At 36.3% G+C, this 23643-nt stretch overlaps 6 protein-coding genes across 10 annotated transcripts; 2 read left to right on the forward strand and 4 right to left on the reverse strand.

Moving 5' to 3' along the window:
• Positions 1 to 22: 22 nt before the first annotated feature.
• Positions 23 to 3350, reverse strand: LOC106651307 (zinc finger protein 260-like). Its single transcript, XM_014369747.2, has 8 exons — positions 2883 to 3350; positions 1968 to 2391; positions 1619 to 1898; positions 1349 to 1546; positions 1107 to 1274; positions 845 to 1037; positions 557 to 787; positions 23 to 496 (listed from the first exon to the last, which is right to left on the reverse strand). Exons 1-8 carry the CDS (start codon positions 3060 to 3062, stop codon positions 245 to 247), a joined length of 1926 nt encoding a protein of 641 aa, XP_014225233.1. The 5' UTR covers positions 3063 to 3350; the 3' UTR covers positions 23 to 244.
• A 3244-nt stretch (positions 3351 to 6594) lies between these two features.
• On the forward strand, positions 6595 to 10601 carry LOC106651479. The gene is made up of 4 exons (XM_014369997.2): positions 6595 to 6875; positions 7213 to 7321; positions 9529 to 9708; positions 9806 to 10601. Exons 2-4 carry the CDS (start codon positions 7222 to 7224, stop codon positions 10171 to 10173), a joined length of 648 nt encoding a protein of 215 aa, XP_014225483.1. The 5' UTR covers positions 6595 to 6875; positions 7213 to 7221; the 3' UTR covers positions 10174 to 10601.
• Positions 10602 to 10664: 63 nt separating this feature from the next.
• Positions 10665 to 11373, reverse strand: LOC106651510 (peptidyl-prolyl cis-trans isomerase NIMA-interacting 4). The gene is made up of 3 exons (XM_014370037.2): positions 11171 to 11373; positions 10974 to 11093; positions 10665 to 10905 (listed from the first exon to the last, which is right to left on the reverse strand). Exons 1-3 carry the CDS (start codon positions 11276 to 11278, stop codon positions 10747 to 10749), a joined length of 387 nt encoding a protein of 128 aa, XP_014225523.1. The 5' UTR covers positions 11279 to 11373; the 3' UTR covers positions 10665 to 10746.
• Positions 11374 to 13483: 2110 nt separating this feature from the next.
• LOC106651626 lies at positions 13484 to 14920 on the reverse strand. 2 transcript variants are annotated; one of them, XM_014370225.1, is made up of 7 exons: positions 14840 to 14920; positions 14539 to 14719; positions 14385 to 14465; positions 14211 to 14317; positions 13869 to 14140; positions 13752 to 13797; positions 13484 to 13677 (listed from the first exon to the last, which is right to left on the reverse strand). In XM_014370225.1, exons 2-7 carry the CDS (start codon positions 14630 to 14632, stop codon positions 13633 to 13635), a joined length of 645 nt encoding a protein of 214 aa, XP_014225711.1. In that variant the 5' UTR covers positions 14633 to 14719; positions 14840 to 14920; the 3' UTR covers positions 13484 to 13632. The 2 variants fall into 2 exon arrangements, with proteins under 2 accessions (XP_014225711.1, XP_014225710.1); XM_014370224.2 differs by lacking the exon at positions 14840 to 14920 and having other exon boundaries at positions 14539 to 14765.
• On the forward strand, positions 14852 to 20671 carry LOC106651625 (cullin-4B). 4 transcript variants are annotated; one of them, XM_014370221.2, is made up of 8 exons: positions 14852 to 14939; positions 16318 to 16548; positions 16625 to 16988; positions 17063 to 17398; positions 17473 to 17659; positions 17736 to 18740; positions 18810 to 18962; positions 19052 to 20671. In XM_014370221.2, coding segments are annotated over exons 1-8 (2373 nt in total). In that variant the 5' UTR covers positions 14852 to 14938; the 3' UTR covers positions 19148 to 20671. The 4 variants fall into 4 exon arrangements, with proteins under 4 accessions (XP_014225707.1, XP_014225709.1, XP_023318061.1 ...); XM_014370223.2 differs by lacking the exon at positions 14852 to 14939 and adding an exon at positions 14947 to 15489 and having other exon boundaries at positions 19052 to 19147; XM_023462293.1 differs by lacking the exon at positions 14852 to 14939 and adding an exon at positions 15681 to 15912 and having other exon boundaries at positions 19052 to 19147.
• Positions 20672 to 20700: 29 nt separating this feature from the next.
• On the reverse strand, positions 20701 to 23642 carry LOC106651627 (mitochondrial intermediate peptidase). Its single transcript, XM_014370226.2, has 8 exons — positions 23344 to 23642; positions 22971 to 23239; positions 22712 to 22898; positions 22560 to 22639; positions 22292 to 22480; positions 21519 to 22221; positions 21227 to 21460; positions 20701 to 21167 (listed from the first exon to the last, which is right to left on the reverse strand). The coding sequence occupies exons 1-8, from the start codon at positions 23458 to 23460 to the stop codon at positions 20862 to 20864; spliced, it is 2085 nt and encodes a 694-aa protein (XP_014225712.1). The 5' UTR covers positions 23461 to 23642; the 3' UTR covers positions 20701 to 20861.
• Between the last annotated feature and the right edge of the window lies 1 nt (position 23643).

The following is a 23643-nucleotide window of genomic DNA, read 5'->3' on the forward strand; positions in this document are numbered from 1 at the left end:
ATTTTACGTTGTATGTGAAACAATCATAGATAAATAATTTGAATTTTCAAATAAATTTTTATAAAATTTACTGTTGTACTTTGAGCTTGTATTGCAATACTCTGTGTAAGAAATTTTTGTATCTCGTAATGCATAAACACTATTAATTTTAATGTCAAGGAAGATTATAAACATCTTCACAATTCAAAAAATTTTGCACTGTTTGAGAACTGCACTAAACTATTATGTATGAAGTAAACTATTATTATCTATGATTGATAGTATTATTAGCTTCAGATACGCTGTATAAGTTGGAATAAGTCTGCATAAATGTAGCCAATGGAGGTCCTCCATAATTTTGAGATGCTATTGGTCTTTGTTGATATGTATCATGCATTATGGTTGGTAAAATTTCATTAGGTTCAGCATACGTTTGAGCAGTTGTAGCTGAATTAGATGAATCAGTCTGTAGAACAATTGATTGAGCCATAGTGACATGAGGTACTGCCTGAATTACCTACATGAAAGTTTGTTTATTGAGAAAATTCTCTGAATTTCTGTCATTTGAATTACTTACTTGAACTATTATTGGACATGGTTGAGAAGTTACACTTTCATTAATTTCCATTGATTGTGAACTTTGTAAATTCTCTTGAGTTGTTTTGTTTTTTAGTTTCTTTTTAGAACCTGAGGTGTCAATTCCATGACGTCGTTTCATGTGTTTATTATAGTTAGGCCAGTTGGTGAAATGATGCTGACATTCTTGACAACTATAAGGTCGTTCACCAGTATGTTGTCGACGATGAGTCTGAGCAATATAAGTTGAGTTATTTTTTATTTTAAAAAATAAAATAATGATACCTACAGTCAATATGCCTTTGAATCTAAAAGATTTTCCACAAAATTCGCAAGAAAACGGCATTTCTCCAGTATGAATTCTTTCGTGTTCACGTAGAGTTCCTTTTTCTCGAAATGTTTTACCGCATACATTGCATTCATGAGGTTTAGCACCAGTATGAACAGTTATGTGCTTTTTCAATAACAGCGAAGTCTTGAATCTTAAAATAAATCCTTCATATTTTAACAACTATTTATAATTGATGACAAAACAATGATAAAAATCTTACGATTTTGGACATTCAGAGCAGCTGAATGGTTTTTCAGCGGAATGTGTTAAAAAATGTGCCTCCAGATTACCTTTTTGTATAAAACTTTTCCCACATTGGTCACAAGTAAAATTTCTGATACCAGCATGAATTCGTTTGTGTGTTATTAAATTTGGTTTTGTAGAGAATCTAAGAAATATAGTTTTTTATATACAATTATCTAAAAACGTAATTTTTTGACAATAGTAAAAAATATATCCAACTTTTTATCGCACTGATCACAAGGATATTTATTTTTTTTATCCTCTGGTAAATGGCACCTTGAATGAGTATAAAGCGCACTTTGTTGCTTGAAAGATTTTCCACATGTTGAGCAAATGAAAGGTCTCTCATTACTGTGGATTGCTTTGTGAGTTTCTAATACTTTTTTATGAACAAACATTCTATCGCATTCATCACAGCTAAAAAATGAAATAAAATATATTAATAATATGGAATTCAATATATACTTATTTTGAAAATTTTAACATTACCTGTATTGAGGTAAATTTTTGTGTTTTTTAACATGTGCTAGAAAACCATAATATTTATTGTAAATTTTACAGCACAGCACACACATGAACTTAGAATCTTGATTGTGAATATTTTTATGATGTTCATTGAGGGTTTCTAAGCTAGGTAGTTTTTCATTACAGTCTGTACACAGCCAAGGATATCTAAATTGTTTCTCTCTTTTTTTTGTACCTGACTTTTGGAGTAAATTTGAAGGTTTTTTTTCAGTGCTAATCAACATCTCCATATCAGAGTCAGTTCCTAAAAAACAACATGGATATGAATAATATACTAAATTTAAAAATTTCAAGCATTTTTTAATTAACTTACCAGTCATATAATTATCAGGTCTTTTTCTATTTTTTTTATCTTCTTTTATGCAATTAGTTTTGTTTTCATTGTTTTTTCTTTTTACTTTTCTTGCAATTTTTTGATTTTTTACATCTTGGTCTCCAATATTTTCATTATTTTCAATATCTGTATTGTTCAAAGAATAGTTACTCATATTATCATTGTGATTATCACGACTATCATCACTTGAACAATCTTTGAACTCGGGTAAAAAAATTGAAGAGGTATGATTATTTGAATCCGTAAAACTTGTATTTTTTTTCAGTGATTTTTCAGATTCTAAAAATACTTTCTTGAGAAGTAATTGAGCATCATTACTTTTGATGTAAAAATCATTAGATTGATTCAATATTTTTAAACAGTTGTAACAAATAGCTTGTGGCAAAGAATCTGCAGTTGAAATCTGTAAAAAGATATATTGAATAGTTATTATTCAATAATTCAGATAATGAACAGTTTAAATATTGACCTAAGTAAGAAATAAGCGTTAAATAGATGAGAAACTTTCAAATGCTGTAGAATATGCAACTAAGAAATATTAGATATTTTCTTGTTTATTAAAAGTATTTGACAGTAACTTTCAATTTGTCGAAATACGTCGAAAGTACTTTTACATTTGCGTCAAGCACGTTAGTGAAAAAATTATCGCAAGTATAACTGAACACATCTTTGATAATATAATTTGAATATTTGTAAGATAACAAGCTGTTAAACGAAGCAAAGAATGTAAGTAACAAAAAATACAAGCTGTATCATCACTAAAAACAATCCTTGGAAAAAAGCGGTGTAAATGAACTTGGAAAATATTTCTTACAGAGGCGAACAAATGAAACGGTAATAAAAGTTGTTCTAATAAGCAGGCAAATTAGAAAAAAGTCAAGTGCAGCCTCTTGCCTGTATGCGAAGGCACTTTTCGATTTTGCTCTGCACGTCGTGCTGGCGACCCTCCGTTTCGAAGATGCCGACGAGTCTGTCGGCAATTCTGGCGCACAACCTGCAGTGCTGATTGATAATGAGGTCCGCTTTCGAGGGCGCCTGTGTCATCCCGTGGGCATTATCGCCGTTTGCCGTCATTGTTTTCTTTCTTTCTTTAGCCGGCTCTCCTACCGAGCCAGTTTCTATAAATTACAGCGGTGATTCCTCGCTTTTACCGCAGCATCCGTCGCGAACGCAGTGCAGACTGCAGACCCTATTATATGTTGTTTTCAGTCAAGGAAGGCCATGTTATGATTATAAAGTCGACGGCTCTGAGCGAGCAGCGAATAGCGAGTTCGAACTCCAGACTCCAAAGCCGTCACTCGTGCGAAGCAATCGTCGGAGCTGCAGAATCGAGATGCGTGCTTTGTATCACGAGTGGCGTGCCTACAAGGTGCAGATAGCCTACGCGGCTATTTGTTTTTGTTTTGACAGTCTTGCAGCGGGGCGCCAACTCGGAGGCATTAGGGTGAGTTTGAAGTTGCTGTAAAAAGTATATCGGCGAGGAAATGAACGTTTTGAAATGAGCTGGTGTTATCGAATCTACATAATATCATGGAAATTGGAAGCGACAAAATAAATTAGAGACCGATGTGGAGCAATGGCGATTAAACGGCCGTTGATCGTTCCAAAATTCAAAAACAAACTCTTATGTTATAATATAACGACGGAAGTTGGTAAATCTCCTTGGATTGGATATTATAATGGAGAAAGCCGCTTTTTTTAAACGAACGCATCGTTCGGTCGTCGTTGAGACGTATAAATTTCTACTGGCTGGCGCACGCCACGCTTCATATTATATTTTGCAACGTTGTAAATACCGACGTGCATCGTAATTACGATCTTACGCTGGCGTACTTAAAAAATGATTGATAGTTGGTGCGTTGTGGTATCGCTTGCAGCCCCGGAAAGCACTCAAATTCAGAAATATAAAGAGCGAGCTTTTACCGGTGCGCGCGACAACGACATTTTGGTGCAGCACAAGAGCGATGATCAATTTTTTACGATCTATGGTGATTTTTTCTACTACACAATTATTTATCATCGCATCTCTCGCTCGACCGAGAGAGAGAGACTTAAAGAGAGTGATGGTGAGAAATTTCATTGCCCGGCGGAAGCAGCTAAGTACTTGCCGAGTTAAGGCGCTAACGCACACACGCTCGTATGCAGCTATTGTTTTCGATATAAAACGTTGATGGCATTTGCGGCAATGAAAATTGGTTCAAGGGTCTAAAAGAGACACATTGCGCATTTTGTAAGTAAATATATACGTACCGAGCATCTCCGCGCGATCTCTCAATTGTGCCGGCAATTAAAAAACTGCAACTCGCGTCGTTCTTTGTATTTTATTTCATCTATCCCTCGATCGTCTTGCCGTTTTGTTTTTCAAAGAAATAAAAGTACATTCGAGCGCGACTCTTTGCTGCCCGCGATATTTATAAATTATCATTTAAATTATCGAAAAAATTTTATGCGTCGATTTTGAGATATAACTTATGTAACGCACTTTTTATACACGGCTGATCTATGCCATCCCGAACATACATTATACTTGTTAATCTAAATACGATTTCACGAAAATACATAACTTTTTTGTAGCTTTCTTTTTTCATCTCTTTTTCTATGTGCCTATGTTGAATATTCGATCAAAAAAATAAGTTGTAAAAAATGACGAGAGAGAAACAAATTTATGCTCGAATCGAGGCGAGGAGAAATTAGCGAAGGTCTGACGCCACGCCTTTCTTCGGTCTGCACGTCTCGACAGGTGAAAAATATGAATAACGCAGCATCGCGATAACCTTGGACTTTTTATCTTCTCTTCCCTAATGCGATGCTTCGTTGCTCCTGCGATGCAAAAGCCAAAGGAATGTTTCGCGGAAGCCAAGTCTGCCAACGAGAGAGCATTAATAGATGCGCGCGAATCGGCATAAATCACGACGCGAGGAGCTGTATGGCTCGAGCGACTTTTGTCACTATATTTTCCGTAATTTCGAGCGCATCGCGGACGAGCCCCGAGCGCAGCTACGTAGCACATAAATAACGCGAATATCGAGTTGCAGCTCGCGCATACTATATTACGCTAGCCGCGCGTAGACAATGGTGAAAGTTCAAAAAGAATAAACTTTTTCATTGATGCATTAATCTTTTGGCTTTGATTTTCTCTCTCTCTGTTTCGTGCTCTCGACAGCAGCATATCGCGTTGGCGTACGTGTCGTGCACACAAGCTTTGCCGCGGATAAGTAGCTCAACGCGACTATGGCTAAATTGCACCAGCGGCTCCGGGCGCCTAAACTATACTCGTTGGATAATTAAATCTATTCTTTCGTGCACTTCGTTATAGACCTTGTGTTTGTTGTTGTCGTATTTTTTTCTTGTTTTTTTTTTTTTTTTTTTGCTGGAAGAAAGTTAGTACGCGTGCATATTTGTAATCGGGTGAAAAACAAACCTTTTACCATAAACATAAACATTAATCATTTATTTTCTCCTTTTCAGACGGCCAAGTGTATCTCGAAGGCCGGCCTCCTTTTAAACGGAGCTCTTTCTTTTCGGTACATCACGACTCATGAGCTCCTGATACACATGCCCAATTTTCACCCACGTTTTTTCGTGATGTTCGATCCCCTCGAGCCGATAAGCCGCAAATACAGCTAACAAAGCTTGGCCCTAATAATACTGCACGGGTCTCTGTCAGTTTTTGAATTCGCAATTTATTCGCGAAATTTGTGATTCTATACACACGCGACGATCGATGATGATAGTGCTTTAACGAGGTTGCGCAAAAAAAAACTTTCACTCCATTATATAGATGACATTTCAGTGAGCGCAATCGATTCCGTTTGACATTTTTAGGAATCGATTTTATAAGAGCGCGTGCAATTTTTTTCGCCTGCTGTCCGATCGATGCCCGACTCCCATTTCAAAATTCGACACGGTGATTTTGCGACTTGCCAGATCGACATCGGCATGCAGCAAAAAAAAACATCATTTAGTATGCGCAGCATCGGATTCCAAAATGCCAATATTTGATGCATTATATAGTGACCTTGGCCCATTGATAAGAATCGACTCCAACACTGAGGATGACAAGAAACTCTCTCTAAATTAGTTATGCAACGTTTGTAAAAAAAACCCAGAATATGAATAGAGCGAGATGACTTCACGCTGAGCAACTAATGAAAGGTAATAAAAAAATAACAAAGTTTAGCAGAAGGAGTCGAATAGACTTTACAAGAAACTGGTTTTTTTTATCTTTTTAAACTTCACTCTGGAATCCACGTATTATGAATGTTGACAAGTAATGTTTTGTCTATTCATTTGCTACTACATTAAATTTACTCGTCGAAATCATTTGAAATGATTAAAACTAATTTCAAGGCAGATCGAGGAGGTTTAAATGGAATTGCCCAATTTGATGGCAAATCAATCTATTACAAATGTAACAAAGATGTTTACAGCGGCGTTATAATTGCGAAACAGGGGGAATTTCTAGAGCGTCGTTAGAATTTTGAATCAAATGGTAAATTTGTTACTTTCACATAGGTGAATGAACCGGCTTGACAGTTCGACTGTCAAACGCGCTAAACGCAGATTAAGTCGAGCTTACGGCGCGCAGACCGGTACGCTACGATTATCGATCGCCGATGATCCGATCGAGCGACGATTGATTGGCTTGCACAATTCGAGGGACGCAGATCGGTTGGGAGACGAGCGCGTCTATTATGATGTTTATTATTACGAGAGATGAATCGACGAGTAGGGTGGCGGGAACTTTCGGAGGAGAGGAGTTGGAGCGGCGTCCACCGCTCCTATATATAACAGAACCGCCAACAGGTGCACGACGTAGTTCAACGGCGAACGTTACGAATCCAACAACAGCTCAGAAAGTATAGGTATCTCCGGCTCTTCCTTCAGGTAGGCATTGTTTAAGTTCGACGAGTTGGCCATCGAGTGCGCGATCGTTTCGTTCTGTGACTTGTATATCAACAAAAAAGTGAAAAGCAAATGAAGCAGTGAATGAGATATTTTTCGTAACTCTGCATCGGTCTGTCGAGTCGATGCATGCGTGTGCTTGAAACGTTGCGCGACGCGCACCTTGACACGATCGTACTGATTTCTAACGGAACCGTATAAACATCTACATTCAACGCGCGTCGTCGTGAGCGCGCCCCGCTTTCTATACGCGCGTATAGTGCGCGCCTTATTTTCGAGCTTCCTCGATGGGCTAATGCGTTTTTTCCGATTGTTGCAGTTGCCCAAGATGCATTTCCTGATTTTGGCAGCTATCGTTGCTGTGGCAGCAGCCCAACAGCCAAGCGGTCGTGTTCTCGAGCCACCAGTACCCGCTGCCTGCGCACAAAGTGAGTATACTTATTTATTTATTTATTTTTTTTCATAATACTTTGCGCGCCCACCGCAATATATCATTATCAATTTTCGAGTCTCTCGAGTTCCCGATGTTCTCGCCTCGTACGAAAGCACATCGCGCAATACTTTGAGCGCTGTTACAATCTAATTGCCATTTTCACCGACATCGTCGTTATAGTTTCAAGAGAGCGACAAAACGTCGTTCGAGCGAGAAATAAAATTACTATAATAATAAGGCCCGGTATCGTTGCGACTCTTCAAGTACCGTTTAAAACTACTGTATCGTGTTGTTTTCTTTGAATTTTCACGCGCCATTGAAGCAACTCAACCCGTTGTTTCGAAGCCGCAATCACATTTCGGCACGATAAACGCTTATAAATTAAAATATTTATAATTGAGCCGTATACCATTGTTATAGTCCATGACGCGCAACGAGGCTTCGCTTTTAATAATTTGCTATGCATGAAAGCGTTTAGAGAGCAGATTTAAATGCCACTATAAATTTAAATGGACGCTCAACTGAGACTGAGTAAGCCGTCACTCGATATTTATGCGCGGTTACCAAAAAAGTTCCATCAATGAGATCAATTCATGAATATCGTTATTTACTTCCCAATCGAATACTTTTTATTTTTTTCCCCAAGAAAAATTTCCCTAAAAAACAAGACAACGAGCCTAGTCCTCCGGTATCGAAATATGTAGGATTTTAGGAACGTTTCGCAATAAATAAATTTGTCGGCTATAAATTTACATAAGAATTTGTAAATTGTTTACCCAATGAAAGTTTTCAGAATTTATTATTATTTGAAAGTTTTTAAGAATAATGCGGTTTATGTTTTCGATGATACGGTAAAAGATCATGAAATAAAATGTTGTCTAAATAGTAAAGACAGTATACATAAACCATATTATTATTTGAAGTTATTCAATTACGGTCGTCATTGATATTTAAAAGGTATGAAAAATATTTTCTTTCTCTTGATCCCTTTTATGAAAAAAATGATATAATTTTTTTAAATTCAAAAAAATATTTGACGTAGAAAAGCATCGCTCATTCGTTCACGCGATATATCACGAGCCAAGCCCGTAATAGGACTCACACCCATCGAGGCGTCCCTCGCGCAAAAGTACTCATTGATAGACGGCGGATCGTCGCGGCCGCAGTTGCAGATATTCAAAAGATAAAATCGCGAAAGGGCATTGTTTCGACACCTACGCACATGCGGCGCATAATTGCTGTACAGCCGCTTCGATAGACTCGCATATATTTCTGCGATCGCTGCTGCTCTGTAGCCCCGTGAGTCTCGTTGGCGAGGCGTGTGCCTGTCTACATAAATAATTCATAAATGGACTTTTTCAACTGTAAATCTCTTTATGTAGAAAAATGGGCTCTCTCTCTCTCTCTCTCGTTCGCATCGATGATACACGCGTTGCGTAATTCAGTAGTAGCGCGGCGCGAATTTTTCATTACCATATAACTGCATCTGCGCGTACTCGCAGAGATGCAATTGCACGCGGCCAAGGAAACAATAGATCGAGCGCACGTAGAAATAGGATAAGTACAAGCTTTTGTTCGGCCGCGCATCGCGCACAGGTGAAAAATGTCTTTGCTCGGTCCACCACCCGATAATAGCGACGCGTGTGCGAGCCGCGAAGAGAAAAAAAAGTCAGGCTCTCGCAGCTCTCGACTTTGAAAAGAGAAAACGTCAACGCGTGTAAATATGATATTGGACAAAACGGCGCAAATATACGCACTGGCGACCGGTGCATTAACTCGGCCGCGTGAAATGCGAATACATCAGAAGAGTCTCGGCAGACGCGCACGAGCTCCTTATGTTATCGATTTCCCCTTTTGTGTCTCTTGTGCGCGCGGCACCTGTTTTGACTCGCGCACACGTAAGTACACGGCGAAAGTAGAGATTTTCGACGCTCCGCGAGCCGAAGCCGATGAACCGAGGACGAAGTGTGTCAAACGCATTCCTCCTTTTCTTCTCCTCGGGTGTACATGCGCACAGAGACAAAGAGAAAGAAAAAGAGACGAGAAGATTCACGAGAGAAAGTAAAACACATATCGGTGAAAATAATACCCGATACCCGAGACCGCGGATAAATTATCCCGGCTGCACTTTCGATTTTTGCGTTCCCTTACGAAACGTGTGCCCTCGAGCTGGAATTAAATCGTTCTTTGCACTTTTTGCAGGGACCATCCACGAGCGCTTCAATGGCAAAGGATACTACTACTCTTGGGCCGATCCACGCACCGCCGGACAGGAGTTCGACTGGTTGAGCGCCAGAAACTTCTGCAGACAGCGTTGCATGGACCTCGTCTCTTTGGAAACCTCCGTCGAGAACGAATTCATCAAGAGCCGCATCGTGCAAAGTAGGCGCACCTTCCGATTCTCCTTGCAGCTTTATCACACGAGCTTTTTGCATCTTACTTATTTTTTTCTTCTTCTTTTTTCGCATCCCCTTAACAGACAAGCAAAAGTACATCTGGACCTCTGGACGTCTCTGTGACTTCAAGGGTTGCGACAGGCCCGACCTTCAGCCACTCCACATCAACGGATGGTTCTGGACCGCCGAGCTGCAAAAGCTCGCCCCGACCACCGAGCGCACCCAGAACGACTGGTCCGAGAACGGCGGCATCGGCAAACCCCAGCCCGACAACCGTGAAGCCCTCCAAGGCGGAGCTCCCGAGAACTGCTTGGCCGTACTCAACCAGTTCTACAACGACGGCGTCAACTGGCACGACGTCGCCTGCCACCACAAGAAACCCTGGGTGTGCGAGGAAAACGACGCTCTTCTTAAATACGTCCGCTTCACCAACCCCAACATTCGCGTTTAAATTCGGCATACCGCATGTGTGCTTCTTTTAACGACACTCGATCAAGTATTATAGGATTTGTTTTTTTTTTTTGTTTTTTTTCTCTGTTGGAAATGTAAACATTTGGTTCATCGGCTCATTTTACCAAGTCTCGTTGTTATATGGCGATAAAAAAATCGAGTCAAATCAAATAATTAATTGTTGAAAAAACTATTGGTGAAACAGTACAAGAGTAAATCTGTCAATTTGGTCTATGATGTACCATAAGAGTGTTACAAAATCTTGTCAACAATTTTAGCTTTTTCAAGGTGTATTTTTATTGTGAATTGTTCAAACTATCATCAATATTTCTTGCGAGTGAATCATGACTGATTAATTTATATGGTAAAAATTCATTTCGTATGATATTAGATTTTAGTAACAATTCAAGTATGGTTAAATATTGTATGAGTTGAATGTATGTTATGGTTCAATTAAAAAGAGCCAAACCTTTGTAATCTGATGTAAATGGTCTAATTGTTAAAACCTTTTGTTGTGTAAACAAAGTTTTATTAAACAAAATTGATAAAAATATGTACAATAAGCTTATTTAAATCATTTTTTCCCCTCTACCATGATTATGTGATAACCATGCTTGGTTTTTACTGGAGGATCTGTGTATATTGGATTGCTAATAGTAGATGTAGACAGTGCAAAAGCAGCATCTTGAAATGGCCCCACCATTGAACCTCTTGTCATCCATCCAAGATCACCCTGCAAAAAATTATTTATTATATAGTTTAAATTCAAATTTTCAAAAAAAAAAAAAAAAATCTATTTACTCCTGATCTAGCTTTATCTTCACTGTATGCAGCAGCAACTTCATTAAACTTTTGTCCTGCTTTTAGTTTTTCCAATGCTTCGAGAATTTTTGACTGTTTTTCACACAAAATATGTCGAACCTAAAGAATTATATTTATATGTAATTTCTCATAACAAGTATTTTATACATTATACATTATTAAAATAAGATGTTTACTTTTACGGAGGTTAATCCTTTCTTTTCTCCTTTTCCGCCTTTATCGTCATCGCCACCACCTTTCGATTTTCCTCCTTTGGCTGCACCACTAGCTTTTTTCGGTGGCATTGTACCGATTTAAAAAAAAAGCAACAATGAAAACAGAATAATTTATCCAACCTACGCCGGTTAGACCATTACACACAAGAGTGTCAAGGTTGACTGATGAGCAGCGTTGTTAGAACGAGCCGCAAACATGGCTGCCTCACTGTTTTATCGACTCGACTTCGTTGACTTTCTACGTGTAGCCAACTTTGAGAATCACGAACATGTGCAGGTGTATATACACGCTCTTTTGGAAACAAAAGTTTAGAAATAAAGAAAACTCTTTGAATTCGTTTCAACAGCTAATTTATTTTTTTTTCATAGATNGTCACCTTTAGCGCGTATTGCCGCTGTGGTGTTGCTGGCGAGTTGCAGACTGCCATTGTGCCGTGTGATGTTTTTCAACATGCTCTCGTCGCCGCATACGTGAGAAGTACTCCCGCTGTCTAGGCACCACTTCGCACTAGTTGTAGTGCTGGTGAAAAAGCATAAGCCGGAGGTTTCGTTTTTCGATTCTTCTTGGCTTCTTTTCTTTTTATAGCAGTCCGCTTCTTTGTGACCCTTTTTCTTACAAAATCCACATTTGTAAGAAGGTTTCTGCTTATGCGACGTTGCGTTGTTCGATGCGGGTCTCGAGGTGGAGCCACCTTTTGCGCGACTGTAATCTTGCTTAGTTTTAGCAATCATTGCCGAACTATTATGATTATCGTTTACACTATGCCGAGACTTGTGCTCTTCCAGGATTTTTATTTTTAAAATTTCGAGATCTGGCAGCTTATCGCGCGATTCGATTGCGCATCTGAAGTTCTCGAAGCTCGACGGAAGGCTTTGGAGAAGCATAATTGCTAGCAAATCGTCATCCAGAGTAGCGCCTGTCGACTTCAGTTTGTCAGATGCATCAAAGAAACCTTTCAGGTGGTCGATCATACTGTCGCTGTCCGCCATCTTGTGCTGAGTCAACTGTTTGTACAGCGAGACTTTACGCGCGGGCGTTTTTGATGCGTACGTCGATTCCAACTTTGTCCATACCTCATGCGATGTGTTGCAATTCTTGATCTCCTTTAGCTCGGAGGGCGAGATGCTGAGGATCAAGTCTGATCTGGCTTTACGGTCCTTCACCAGCCATGCCTTATAAGCCGCCTCGGCTGCGGTCCGTGCAGCGGCGTCGGCCCCTCCGATTGCAGGTGCTGGTGTAGCGCCCGAGACGAAGTCCCAGCCGTCGTTTTTGATTAATAAGGCTTCGACCTGGATCCTCCATGTGTCGTAATTGTCGCGAGAGAGTAGCTCGAAGCGCGGAGTGTGCGTTACGTATTGATTTTCGGACATCTTTGATCAATACTACGCGTGGTTAACCTCACTTCCGACACTGAAACTTTTGCACTATTGAAAACGGTATGTCTCTTTTATCTCGGTTATGTTTTTGCAATGTCTGGGCCCATAACCTGTGAGAATTAAGAGTGAGACTAACACTTGTTAATTATAACTTTTATTAATTAAACACAATTGACGTACAAAGTATATGAGCTCTCGAGTGGGCGCGAGAAGAGCGAGTGAGCGGTTCAGCGTTGTTAGAACGAGCCGCAAACATGGCTGCCTCACTGTTTTATCGACTCGACTTCGTTGACTTTCTACGTGTAGCCAACTTTGAGAATCACGAACATGTGCAGGTGTATATACACGCTCTTTTGGAAACAAAAGTTTAGAAATAAAGAAAACTCTTTGAATTCGTTTCAACAGCTAATTTATTTTTTTTTCATAGATTAATATATAAGCATCATTTTCAATGATTGTTTTTAACTGTTCAAAATCCGTCGCTTGCGCTTTGAATTTTACTTTTTGTTTATACTTATCCCAAATAAAATGAAAACGAAACATTGTTTCTTGTTTAATGATAAAATTGTTGCATCCTTTATTATTCATTTCAGTTTGATAATTACAAATCCAAGTAGATCATAAGCAACGAAATAGTCGCGTGTACATGTACAAGTTATAGTGTATGCTTTACAAAGTATATTTGAAATTGCCCGCACTCATAAGTTGGCTACACCGAAAAAGTCAACGAAGTCGAGTCGATAAAACAGTGAGGCAGCCATGTTTGCGGCTCGTTCTAACAACGCTGCTGATGAGACTGTACTGCTACACTAGGTTATGTTATTGAAATGCAGCGGACAACTCTTTTAAATGAGCCACAACTCGACGCGCCAAAAAGTTAATCAAATTCAAAAGACGTTTTTTTAAGATGAAACGAAAAAAAATTTATTAATTATTCTCTGTAAGCATTAAAAGATATTACGAAACATGTATAAGATATATTGCATAAAAAATAAATTTTAATTTGCTGAAAAATGAAGCATGACATTTCCTTGGACGCATTGAATCTAACTGCTGCTTTTCTTCGCCCTTTTCCTTAAATTGTATAAAAACTGAAAAAGGTAAAAAATACGTGATATACTTGATTTGTGAAGGAAACTTGAATAACTCTTGAAAAAAAACTTACATTCACAGCTGCATTCGGTTCCTTTATCGAGCGTTTGAGAGATTTCCTAAAAAATTGAATTAATTTTTTAACTATTGATACTTTGAACAATTGAGAAGCGAACATAAGTCGACCTACTTTTTAACTAATTTTTTGGAGCCCTCTGGTTCAGGTAGCGCAGAAGTATCTGGAATAGCTGCATTTTTCGGCGATGCTATAATATTGGGAACGGTAGCTATGACGAGATTCTCTCTATTGACATAATTATCATCATTATTATTACTAATTAGTGACTCTTCATGGTATAATCTTGACGGGGACGCAAAATAATTTGGTTTTTGTGGTTTTATTTCCACAACTTTGACTTGTTCAGATTGAGCCTTCTGCAGCAAATCTTTCAAGTTTTTAATCTGTTCAAAAAATGTTCATAGAGAATTTCGTAATTGAAGCTAATATTAGTTGCAATTTATCACAAATCACCTCATTTTTTAACGATTCAATTTCTTCATCTTTATCTTTTATGAGAGCTTCTCTAAGCTCGGCATCTATTTCCAACGAATCGATAGTTTCTTTCTGATTCTTTATTTCTATTTTTTTCGAAATACAATTTTCATGAATAAATCGCATGCTCAATTTATTTTATAGTGTACTTACCTCTTTGAAATTTGGAAATCATACAACTCATTTGCTGTTCTTTTCCGATTGCTTTTATAACGAACGATAAAAAGTTATTTTCTAAAATGTTTAAGGACATAGTTTTATTTTCATCGGTACTAATTTAAAACGTAAAAGAAATTCAAGTACATACCCTTTTTAATCGCTCGTCTAGCTGGACACGAATTATTAATGTCCTTGATCATATTTTTAACATCTGGGGATTTCGTAGTATTTATAATCGACATTTTACTTATTATTTTTCAGATAAATGTTGTATTCAATGAATTGATCTAGTTTTACTTTTTTTAAGTAAATTACGTACGTTATTCTACCTACGAAACGTGTATATCTGATAATTATGGATCGCTTTTGAGCTGTTTGGCGTATGTAAACATGAAAATCAAAATAATGATAATAGTCTTTCGTAATGACACGAGAGAACTTTCATTTACCTATTGTTGTGAGGAAATTTGAGACCTCATAAGTTTTCCATTCGATCGCGAGTGGGCATCAGTGAACTAAATTCGTAATCGTACACTAAAATATACAAAAGCAAGTATATTTTTTTCAAATTAACAATTTTAATGCAAATTAAGATAAATAGTGATTGAAGTGAAGGAAAAATGAAAGTATCGAAGTGATCCTATTTGATCATCACGTGAAGCGTATTTGATGAAAACACCTGTCTATAGTAAAATTGACTTATTGAAGCCGCTTGTTTGACGCGAAGAAACTCCATTGTTTACGTTTTCTGTGTAACTTAATAATAGTATTCGTGCCTAATAATAGAATGATTGAAAAAATGAAAAGAAACGCATGCGTTTAATCGGAATTTTGAATGTCAGCGCACGCGGCCAACTCGCGAAAATTGCGTTTCAGCGAGAATTTCACGATAAATGGCTGTAGACTGTTGGCGTTACCGAACGCGCATATGATTGCAAGCAAAATCTTAACCTAAAATCTAACGCTCACTGCCCATAAACCATAGTGCAAGTGCAACAATACAATCCCTGTTATAGATATAAGTCAACATATATTATAATATATAAAAATACTCGCTGTCATCAGTGTGTCGGTGTTTCGTGCACCTCAATGCAATAACGTGAGTCATATACATATATTTCAATTCGTGCCAAATTTTGGCTTTTATCGCGAATAATAAAAATTGTAAAAAACATCAAGTATAAATGTGTAAGAGTGAGCGGCATTCGGTCTTGGCTCCTGAATGTCGCTGCGTCCCCTTTTTTCGCTAATATCGCGAGAGGGCATTAAAATCCAATGGCTTGTGTGTATTCGCAACGTGTGTCTAACTCGCTTTGGCGATAACCATAAAGCCTTACAGCGTTTTACGCGAATTTTTTCTAAAAAAATAACTAAAAAAATAATGTATTTAAGACTTGAAAACGGATTATTATTATTGACTTGTTGAACTCAGATTTCTTGTGTACTCTAAAGCACAGTTCGTATGAGAGTTGCTCCGATTTAGAATTACGTTCCATTCGTCCCTGCTACGAATATACACAAGGTAAAAAAGTTATTAAGACAGATCGTTCATACGTATACATGTTTCATACACATGTATATATTATCTGTCTATACACATATATTGTAAAGTTCTGTGCAGTGTTTTGTGCGTGCGTATAGCTTCTTAAGCCGTAACCTCACCGAAAAGAGAAAATTTACCGAGACATTATCCAATTTTTCATTTAATAAAATAAATTTTAACAGATAATTTGAGTACGAGAGTTACCCGTTAAAAAATTTTGCACACGATTGACTTAAATAAAACCAAACCTTATTATTTCTATTCATCTATCATTCATTCAAATCTATATATTAAATATCGAATCGTAATAATACATAATAAAACATTCTTTCAATAGATAACATTTAATTGTTAAATCTTATTTTTTATTACGAATATTAACAGTGAACATTAAGCTTGAACCAGAAAACAAAGTGAGTGCGAGCAAAGTAGACAGTCCGCCCGCAGCGGTCGGCAGCAAAAGAATGACGGATACAGCATCGTCGCCTGGTAGTGCCAAGAGACCCAACTTTTCTCTGGCTCTTGCTGCTAATCCAAATGGCGTTAACAAGGGAAGCACAGGCATGGGTGGTAAACCTGGAACGGCCAAAAAGTTGGTCATCAAAAACTTTAAAGGTAAAAAATTAATTATAACTTGTCAATTTGTCAATTTTTTGATTGAAAATTAATCTTTACAATCTGTTACTCGCAGAAAACCCTAAACTTCCTGAAAATTATCAAGAAGAAACATGGGAAAAACTACGTGAAGCAGTCGTAGCTATACAGAACAGTACAAGCATAAAGTATTCTCTGGAAGAACTTTATAAGGCTGTAGAAAATATGTGTAGTCATAAAATGGCACCTGTTCTTTATGGCAATTTAAGCAATCTTATTGAAAGGCATGTTAAAGGCACCATAGACATATTTTTGGTTGAATCAATGGACAGACATCTTTTTCTTAAGCGAATGAATGATTGTTGGTTGTCTCATTGCAGACAGATGATTATGATCAGGAGCATATTTCTTTATCTAGATCGTACTCATGTTTTACAAAACCCTAGTTTATCTTCAATATGGTAAGAGAAGCTGCATTTAATTCTTTTTTTTTTAAAATTATTTTTCTACAAATAAATAAAATTCTTTATTCCAGGGATATGGGTTTATGGGTATTCAGAATGCACATTCTTTTGAACAATTTGGTCCAAACTCGTACAGTTGAAGGAGTTCTCATGTTGATTGAAAAAGAACGGCAAGGTGATACAGTTGACAGAAGTCTTCTCAAGTCATTACTTCGCATGCTCTCAGATTTACAAATATATCAAGAAGCTTTTGAAAGTAAGTTTCTCTTAGCTACTGAGAGATTGTATGCAGCTGAAGGTCAGAGATTAATGCAGGAACATGATGTGCCTGAATATTTAGCCCATGTTGATAAAAGATTGCAAGAAGAGAACGAAAGACTGCTTCATTATCTGGATATCTCTACTAAGTAAGTTTAAAATTATACCTAGATTTTTTATAAACACATTTTTATTGTAATGAATACTACATATACATTTCCAGATGGTCTTTAATTCATACTGTTGAGAAACAGCTATTATCAGAACACATTAGTAGTATTTTGCAAAAAGGTCTCAGTGGGCTATTAGATGAAAACAGAATAAGTGACTTATCCTTACTTTATAATTTGTACAGTCGCATTAAAAATGGCTTGGTTGAACTTTGTTTAAATTTCAACTGTTATATTAAGGTATAGTATAAAGTAAAGAAATCGTTTTTATTTTTATTTAATTTATTAATAATTTTTATTACTATTATATCAATAGAAAAGAGGCAAAACAATTGTGATAGATCCTGAGAAAGACAAAACCATGGTACAAGAGCTATTAGATTTCAAAGATAAAATGGATAATATAGTTAATACATGTTTTCACAAAAATGAAAAGTTTGCTAACAGTTTAAAAGAAGCTTTTGAAGCCTTCATAAATCAGAGAGCGAATAAACCAGCAGAACTCATAGCTAAATTCGTTGATTGTAAACTACGAGCTGGGAATAAAGAAGCTACTGAAGAAGAACTTGAACGTTTACTAGATAAAATTATGGTTCTATTCAGATTTATTCACGGTAAAGATGTATTTGAAGCATTCTATAAAAAAGATTTGGCCAAACGTTTGCTCGTTGGTAAATCTGCGTCAGTTGATGCCGAAAAGTCGATGCTATCCAAATTGAAACAAGAATGCGGGGGTGGCTTTACCAGTAAATTAGAGGGCATGTTTAAAGACATGGAACTAAGCAAAGATATAAATATTGCGTTTAAGCAATATTCTGGTAATCTTCAAACTGAGCTGATTGCTAGCAATTTAGATCTTACTGTATCAATATTGACAATGGGCTATTGGCCAACATATCCAGTAATGGAAGTCACATTGCCAGCTGAAATGGTGCAGTATCAAGATATTTTCAATAAGTTTTACTTAGGAAAACACAGTGGAAGAAAATTACAGTGGCAACCGACTCTAGGACATTGTGTACTCAAAGCTTGGTTTAATCAGGGCAACAAGGAATTGCAAGTGTCATTGTTCCAAGCTTTAGTACTTATATTATTCAATGACTCTGACAATTTGTCTTTTGAAGAGGTCAAAGCTGCAACGAACATAGAAGATGGTGAATTAAGGCGGACACTGCAATCTTTGGCTTGTGGCAAAGCTCGCGTGCTCACGAAAAATCCCAAAGGTCGTGATGTTGCAGATAACGATCGATTTTTGTTCAATGCAGATTTTACTAATAAACTATTTAGAATTAAGATTAATCAAATTCAGATGAAAGAAACGGTTGGTATATAGTTACATCAATATTCATGAAAACTGTATTTTGTGTTTAACAATTTTGGTACATTTCAGAATGAAGAGCAAAAGGCGACGGAAGAACGCGTCTATCAAGATAGACAGTACCAGATCGATGCAGCTATTGTTCGTATTATGAAAATGAGAAAAATTTTATCTCATAATCTCCTCATAAGCGAGTTGTATAATCAACTGAAATTCCCTGTGAAGGTATTTAACCTTTTAACTTTTGATATATTATTACTACGCGATTTTTTTAACTTTAACATATGGCTAATTCATTACTGTTTCATTATTAGCCTGCTGACCTAAAAAAGAGGATAGAATCGCTGATTGACAGGGACTACATGGAACGTGATCGAGACAATGCAAATCAATACAATTACGTAGCGTAATTTTTCAATCGGTATGATACTATTGAGGCAAATACTATTTTTAATAGTTCAGACTTCATCTCTTTACAAAATGAAGAAAAAACAGAGACAAAAATAATCGTGTGTGTAAAGATTATCATTTTGTACGACTAGAATCAAATTAATTTCAGCGATGTTTAGGTGCGATGAATTCTTGACAAAATATTATATTATATCTTTTAAATTTGTGCCAGAATGACTAATTTTCTGAAGAAGAAACGTATCCTCAAATATCCCTTACTGAAAAGTAGTTTAGGTACCAATTTCTCAAGAATACCCATGCAAATCTCATTTTCACGCAATCTAACGTATCATAATATTGAAGTTTACTTATTGCGTTGATAAGTTTTATAACAAATGCTAAGTTTGTTGTTTTAATAACGAATTTTAAAACGAAACGGTACGTTTCTGTTTGATTCGAAGCTTGATTTTACTGTGCTGAGTAGTTGAAATGAATTGATGCAAATTTACTCTTGAACTTTTCTGTTTTGAGTCATTAGCGGAATTTTATTTTAAGATTAAAAAAAGAATCATATAATATTTTCTTGGACTTAAAATAATCTGATTTTCTCGCGATTTCAAGAAATAATTTAAAATAAAGGTGTTTCAGAGAATTTAACTGAGTTATCAAAGAAAGCATTCATTTTAATTTATTAGTTCATTTTTTCAGCTCTAAGAGTAACTTTTTTATTGTAAATTATTTTTTAGTTTTCCATAAATTAAAATTGATATAATCATGGCTAAAACCTATGGTTCTTTAAAGTATGAAATGAAATTGTATATTTATGTAATGAAATTTTGATCTGAAATTTTTTATTTTGTTTAATTTTTTGAAAAATGTTGCACTGTAAAAAATGACAAATAAGATGAAACAAATCTTGTATAAAGCAATAAACTTCTATGTTCCTTTATCAAAGTGATGATTAGAAAAATATTTAAAAAATTGAACAAAAAACCAAACAAACTAAGCATAAATTAACTAGGTCACTTTTTCAAATTACAAACGATTTATGTCAAGATTCGCTTCGAATTGCTATCCACTTATGTTATCAATCAATCAGCAAAACGATTTCTACAGTTTTTCACGGTAGAGAATATAATGTACGGGCTGGTCGTTGCAAATCATAAACATTCGCGAAAATATAGGCATCACAGGCTTTTCATTGCTCAGTTAATGAAGATTATCAAATAATTATTACAACTCTGAAAACTGCCATTTTATAAAAGAGTTTACTTTTGTAATTTTGCATCAAACCAGCCAAATTTTGTCATAAAAAACAAACATAATACTATAATAAAAATTATACGTCAGGTCATGATTGTTCATTCGCTGAAAAGCGAATTGAATACAGCGCGATGAATAAACAAACATTAAAAGTACGAAAACGATACGCTAAACCACAAGAAATTTATTTTTATGAAAATGTGAAATGTTCATCAAGATGTTTGTTAGAAGTTGTAAATAGTAAAATAAAACAGGTACTTGTAATAAAAATATATAAAATACATCATTTTATTCAGTTTGTCGCTTTTTATTCTAAAAATTATTGGTGTTCCCAAATATTGTTATTTATACACAATTCAAGTCACAAAGTAAAATTTTTAGAAATGTTTTTGCCAACAATGACAATTTCAACATAACAATTTTTCGGCATAACATTCGTACAATTTTTTAGGGTAGAACTGTATAAACATATTATCTATAAATTCTATTTTTAATACTGTTTATTTTATCGGCTCTCTTGTCAATATCACTGATAACGGACTTTGTAAAATTAATCGGACTAGCTTCTTGATTAAGGTAATCTGCAACGAGTTTCGAGGGTGGTTTGCCACCTCCGTGCGCCAGACATTCGCGTCGGTATTTTTCACCGGCTGAACGACTTAAAGGGTCTCGCTCAAAGTGTGTTTGCCAAATCCATGATGCGATTGCCCGTGAAGATAAATATGAATAGTACTTAGCTCCGTAGCCTACTAGATGCGAGAAACGTAACTGCCAAGCCTGTAAAAAAATTTTAATGTACATTGACTGAAAGTACCATGGGAGAAAAAAGTTCTTACTGTTTTAGGAACATATGGCAAACAATAATACTGGTTTTGAATTTTTTCTATTATTTCCGTTGTTGTTGTATCTTTAATTTCGCCACTATGGTAGACTTGATCGAGCATACTATAAAAGACTTGACTTTGCATCTCTGATGATGGGAAAAGATTTTTAGCAGCACAAATCTTATGTAACATGTCTTCCGGCATAGACTCGCCGGTTTCGTAATGTTTAGCGTACATAGATACAATCTGAAAAGCAAACTCATTAGTAAATTGTTTTGTAAAAAAGTCAATGGTAAAAAATTACCCGAGGGTCGCTGCAAAAATATTCCATCAGTATACTTGGAACTTCAGCAAAATCCGTACTGCAACGAGTACCCGTAACGTGTTGATATTTCGTACGACCAAGCATCGAATGTAGAGCATGACCCATTTCATGAAATAAATTTTCAGCCAATGATGGATTTAGCAAACTTGGCATTGATAATTTCGGCGACGGCAGGGTCAACATTACTACGACTATCGGTAATTGATAGGTACCGTCGGGTAGTTCCCGACCACCTCTAATTGTGAAATGACAATCCTGACCGGATTTGTTTTTACGGTCGAAAAAGTCGCAATAAATATGGCCCAGAAGACCTTCATTTTCATCAATGACAGCAAGTTTGTGTACATCGGGTGCCCAGACTTCACCAGAAGCACATTGTTTGTACTCGAGTTTCACTCCAAAGAGCGCTTGAGTTAATAAATTTAGACCTTCCATGCATGCACCCAAAGAGAAATATGGGGCCAGTTCTTCATTACTGGTTCCAAGCCAAGATTTACGAGCTAAACCACTGAGATAAGCTGTATCCCAGGGTCCTATAGGTTGAGGAACTTGTAGGTCTTTATTTTTGATTTTCTGTAATTCCACTAGATCATTCTGAGCTCTCTCTTGCAATTCAGCATTCATTAAATTAAGAAAGTCATAAACTGCTTCAGTTGTTTGCATAGTACTCCCCCTTACAGCTCTGTAATTGATAATATTTGAATTTAAATTCAAACTTATTAGATTAAAATAATATAATTTTTGAACTATACCTATGAGCATATGTAGGAAAACCACATATTTGGGCTAAATAATGCCTGGAGTTAAGCATTTCATGCAATAATTTTTCTTGTTTTTCATCAGGATAAAGAAATATTTTGTATGCAGCTTCGCGAACTCTAGCATCTGGTGATTCTGTATTTATACCACTTACTATAACATGTTTGCCATCCCTGCCAAATCTGAATAATAAAATATAATGTAATACAATTAACAATTATTTCTTTTAGAAGATAATTATAGGTCAATTCTTTTGCTTACTTTCCAGCAAGATCTTGAGGTAATAAATCAATATTGATACGTCTTGGTTCAGCAGCACCAGCTGTAAATCGCTGTCCATACTAAAAATAAGAATAATTGTTTATATGCATGAATTATACAATTAAGGCCAAATTTAATGCAGCATGTCATACGTATAGAATATGTTCATTCAATTCTACAACTTTTCTCCTTTCCTGTTCTGGAAGATGAATACCACATTGTTCAAAATCAAAAAGAAACAAATTGGAAACATGATCATCAATTTCACTAGTCTTTATAATATCTCCATGCTTTGTGACATTCGATAGAGCATCGTACAATTTACGATTAGTATTTAACCTGAAAAAATATCCAATAAATAAAATGATGAATGAACAAGCAATATTCAAAAAATGTTGATTTAAATATTACTTTTCAACGATATTACTCATTGCAATACAGGCATTTTCAGCTGCTTGGGAAAATTTTTGATCTGGGTGACCAATTCTCACAAATTCAGCCATGTCGGCAACTTGACACAAAGTATCTGACAGCTCGTCAAATATTTGAGCCATTTTTCTTGAGCGTTTTCCATTGTTATTGGTGGCTTCTTCAACCAACTGATCTGCCTTTGCAATAGCTTTATCTTCAAGCTCTTTAAAGCCATTTGCATTGTTAAGTTCTGGTATCTCAAACAAACCCTAAAAATCACAAGTTAGAGAGTCAAATTAGCTATGCAAAGAACACTTTAAAAAACTTTAGTAAATGGATGATTATTATCAAAAGTGTGAGGAAAATAACTCACAGTTTCCTTCCTACCGAAGCTCAAATCAAATTTCAACGACGACCGAGCATTAAATGCAGTAGCAAAGGGAGACCAAGTTGTAACACCTCTTTTAAACATCAACAATTTCAATACCATTTTATACGGTCAATTAGTTTTTGATAAAATATTAATAATATTCAAAATGTTGTAAAATTGTGAGGAAGTTTTATTTCTTATTGATCTCAAAAAGCAGTAGTATTGCACGTCACACGATTCGCACGTGGAATCTATCACAATGTGTAATAACACCAATAAAGAGCCAAAGAGTGCGCTGTTAGC

The sequence above is a fragment of the Trichogramma pretiosum genome, unplaced genomic scaffold (assembly GCF_000599845.2).
Source record: "Trichogramma pretiosum strain Unisexual culture from Peru unplaced genomic scaffold, Tpre_2.0 scaffold9, whole genome shotgun sequence".
Taxonomy (NCBI): Eukaryota; Metazoa; Arthropoda; class Insecta; order Hymenoptera; family Trichogrammatidae; genus Trichogramma; species Trichogramma pretiosum.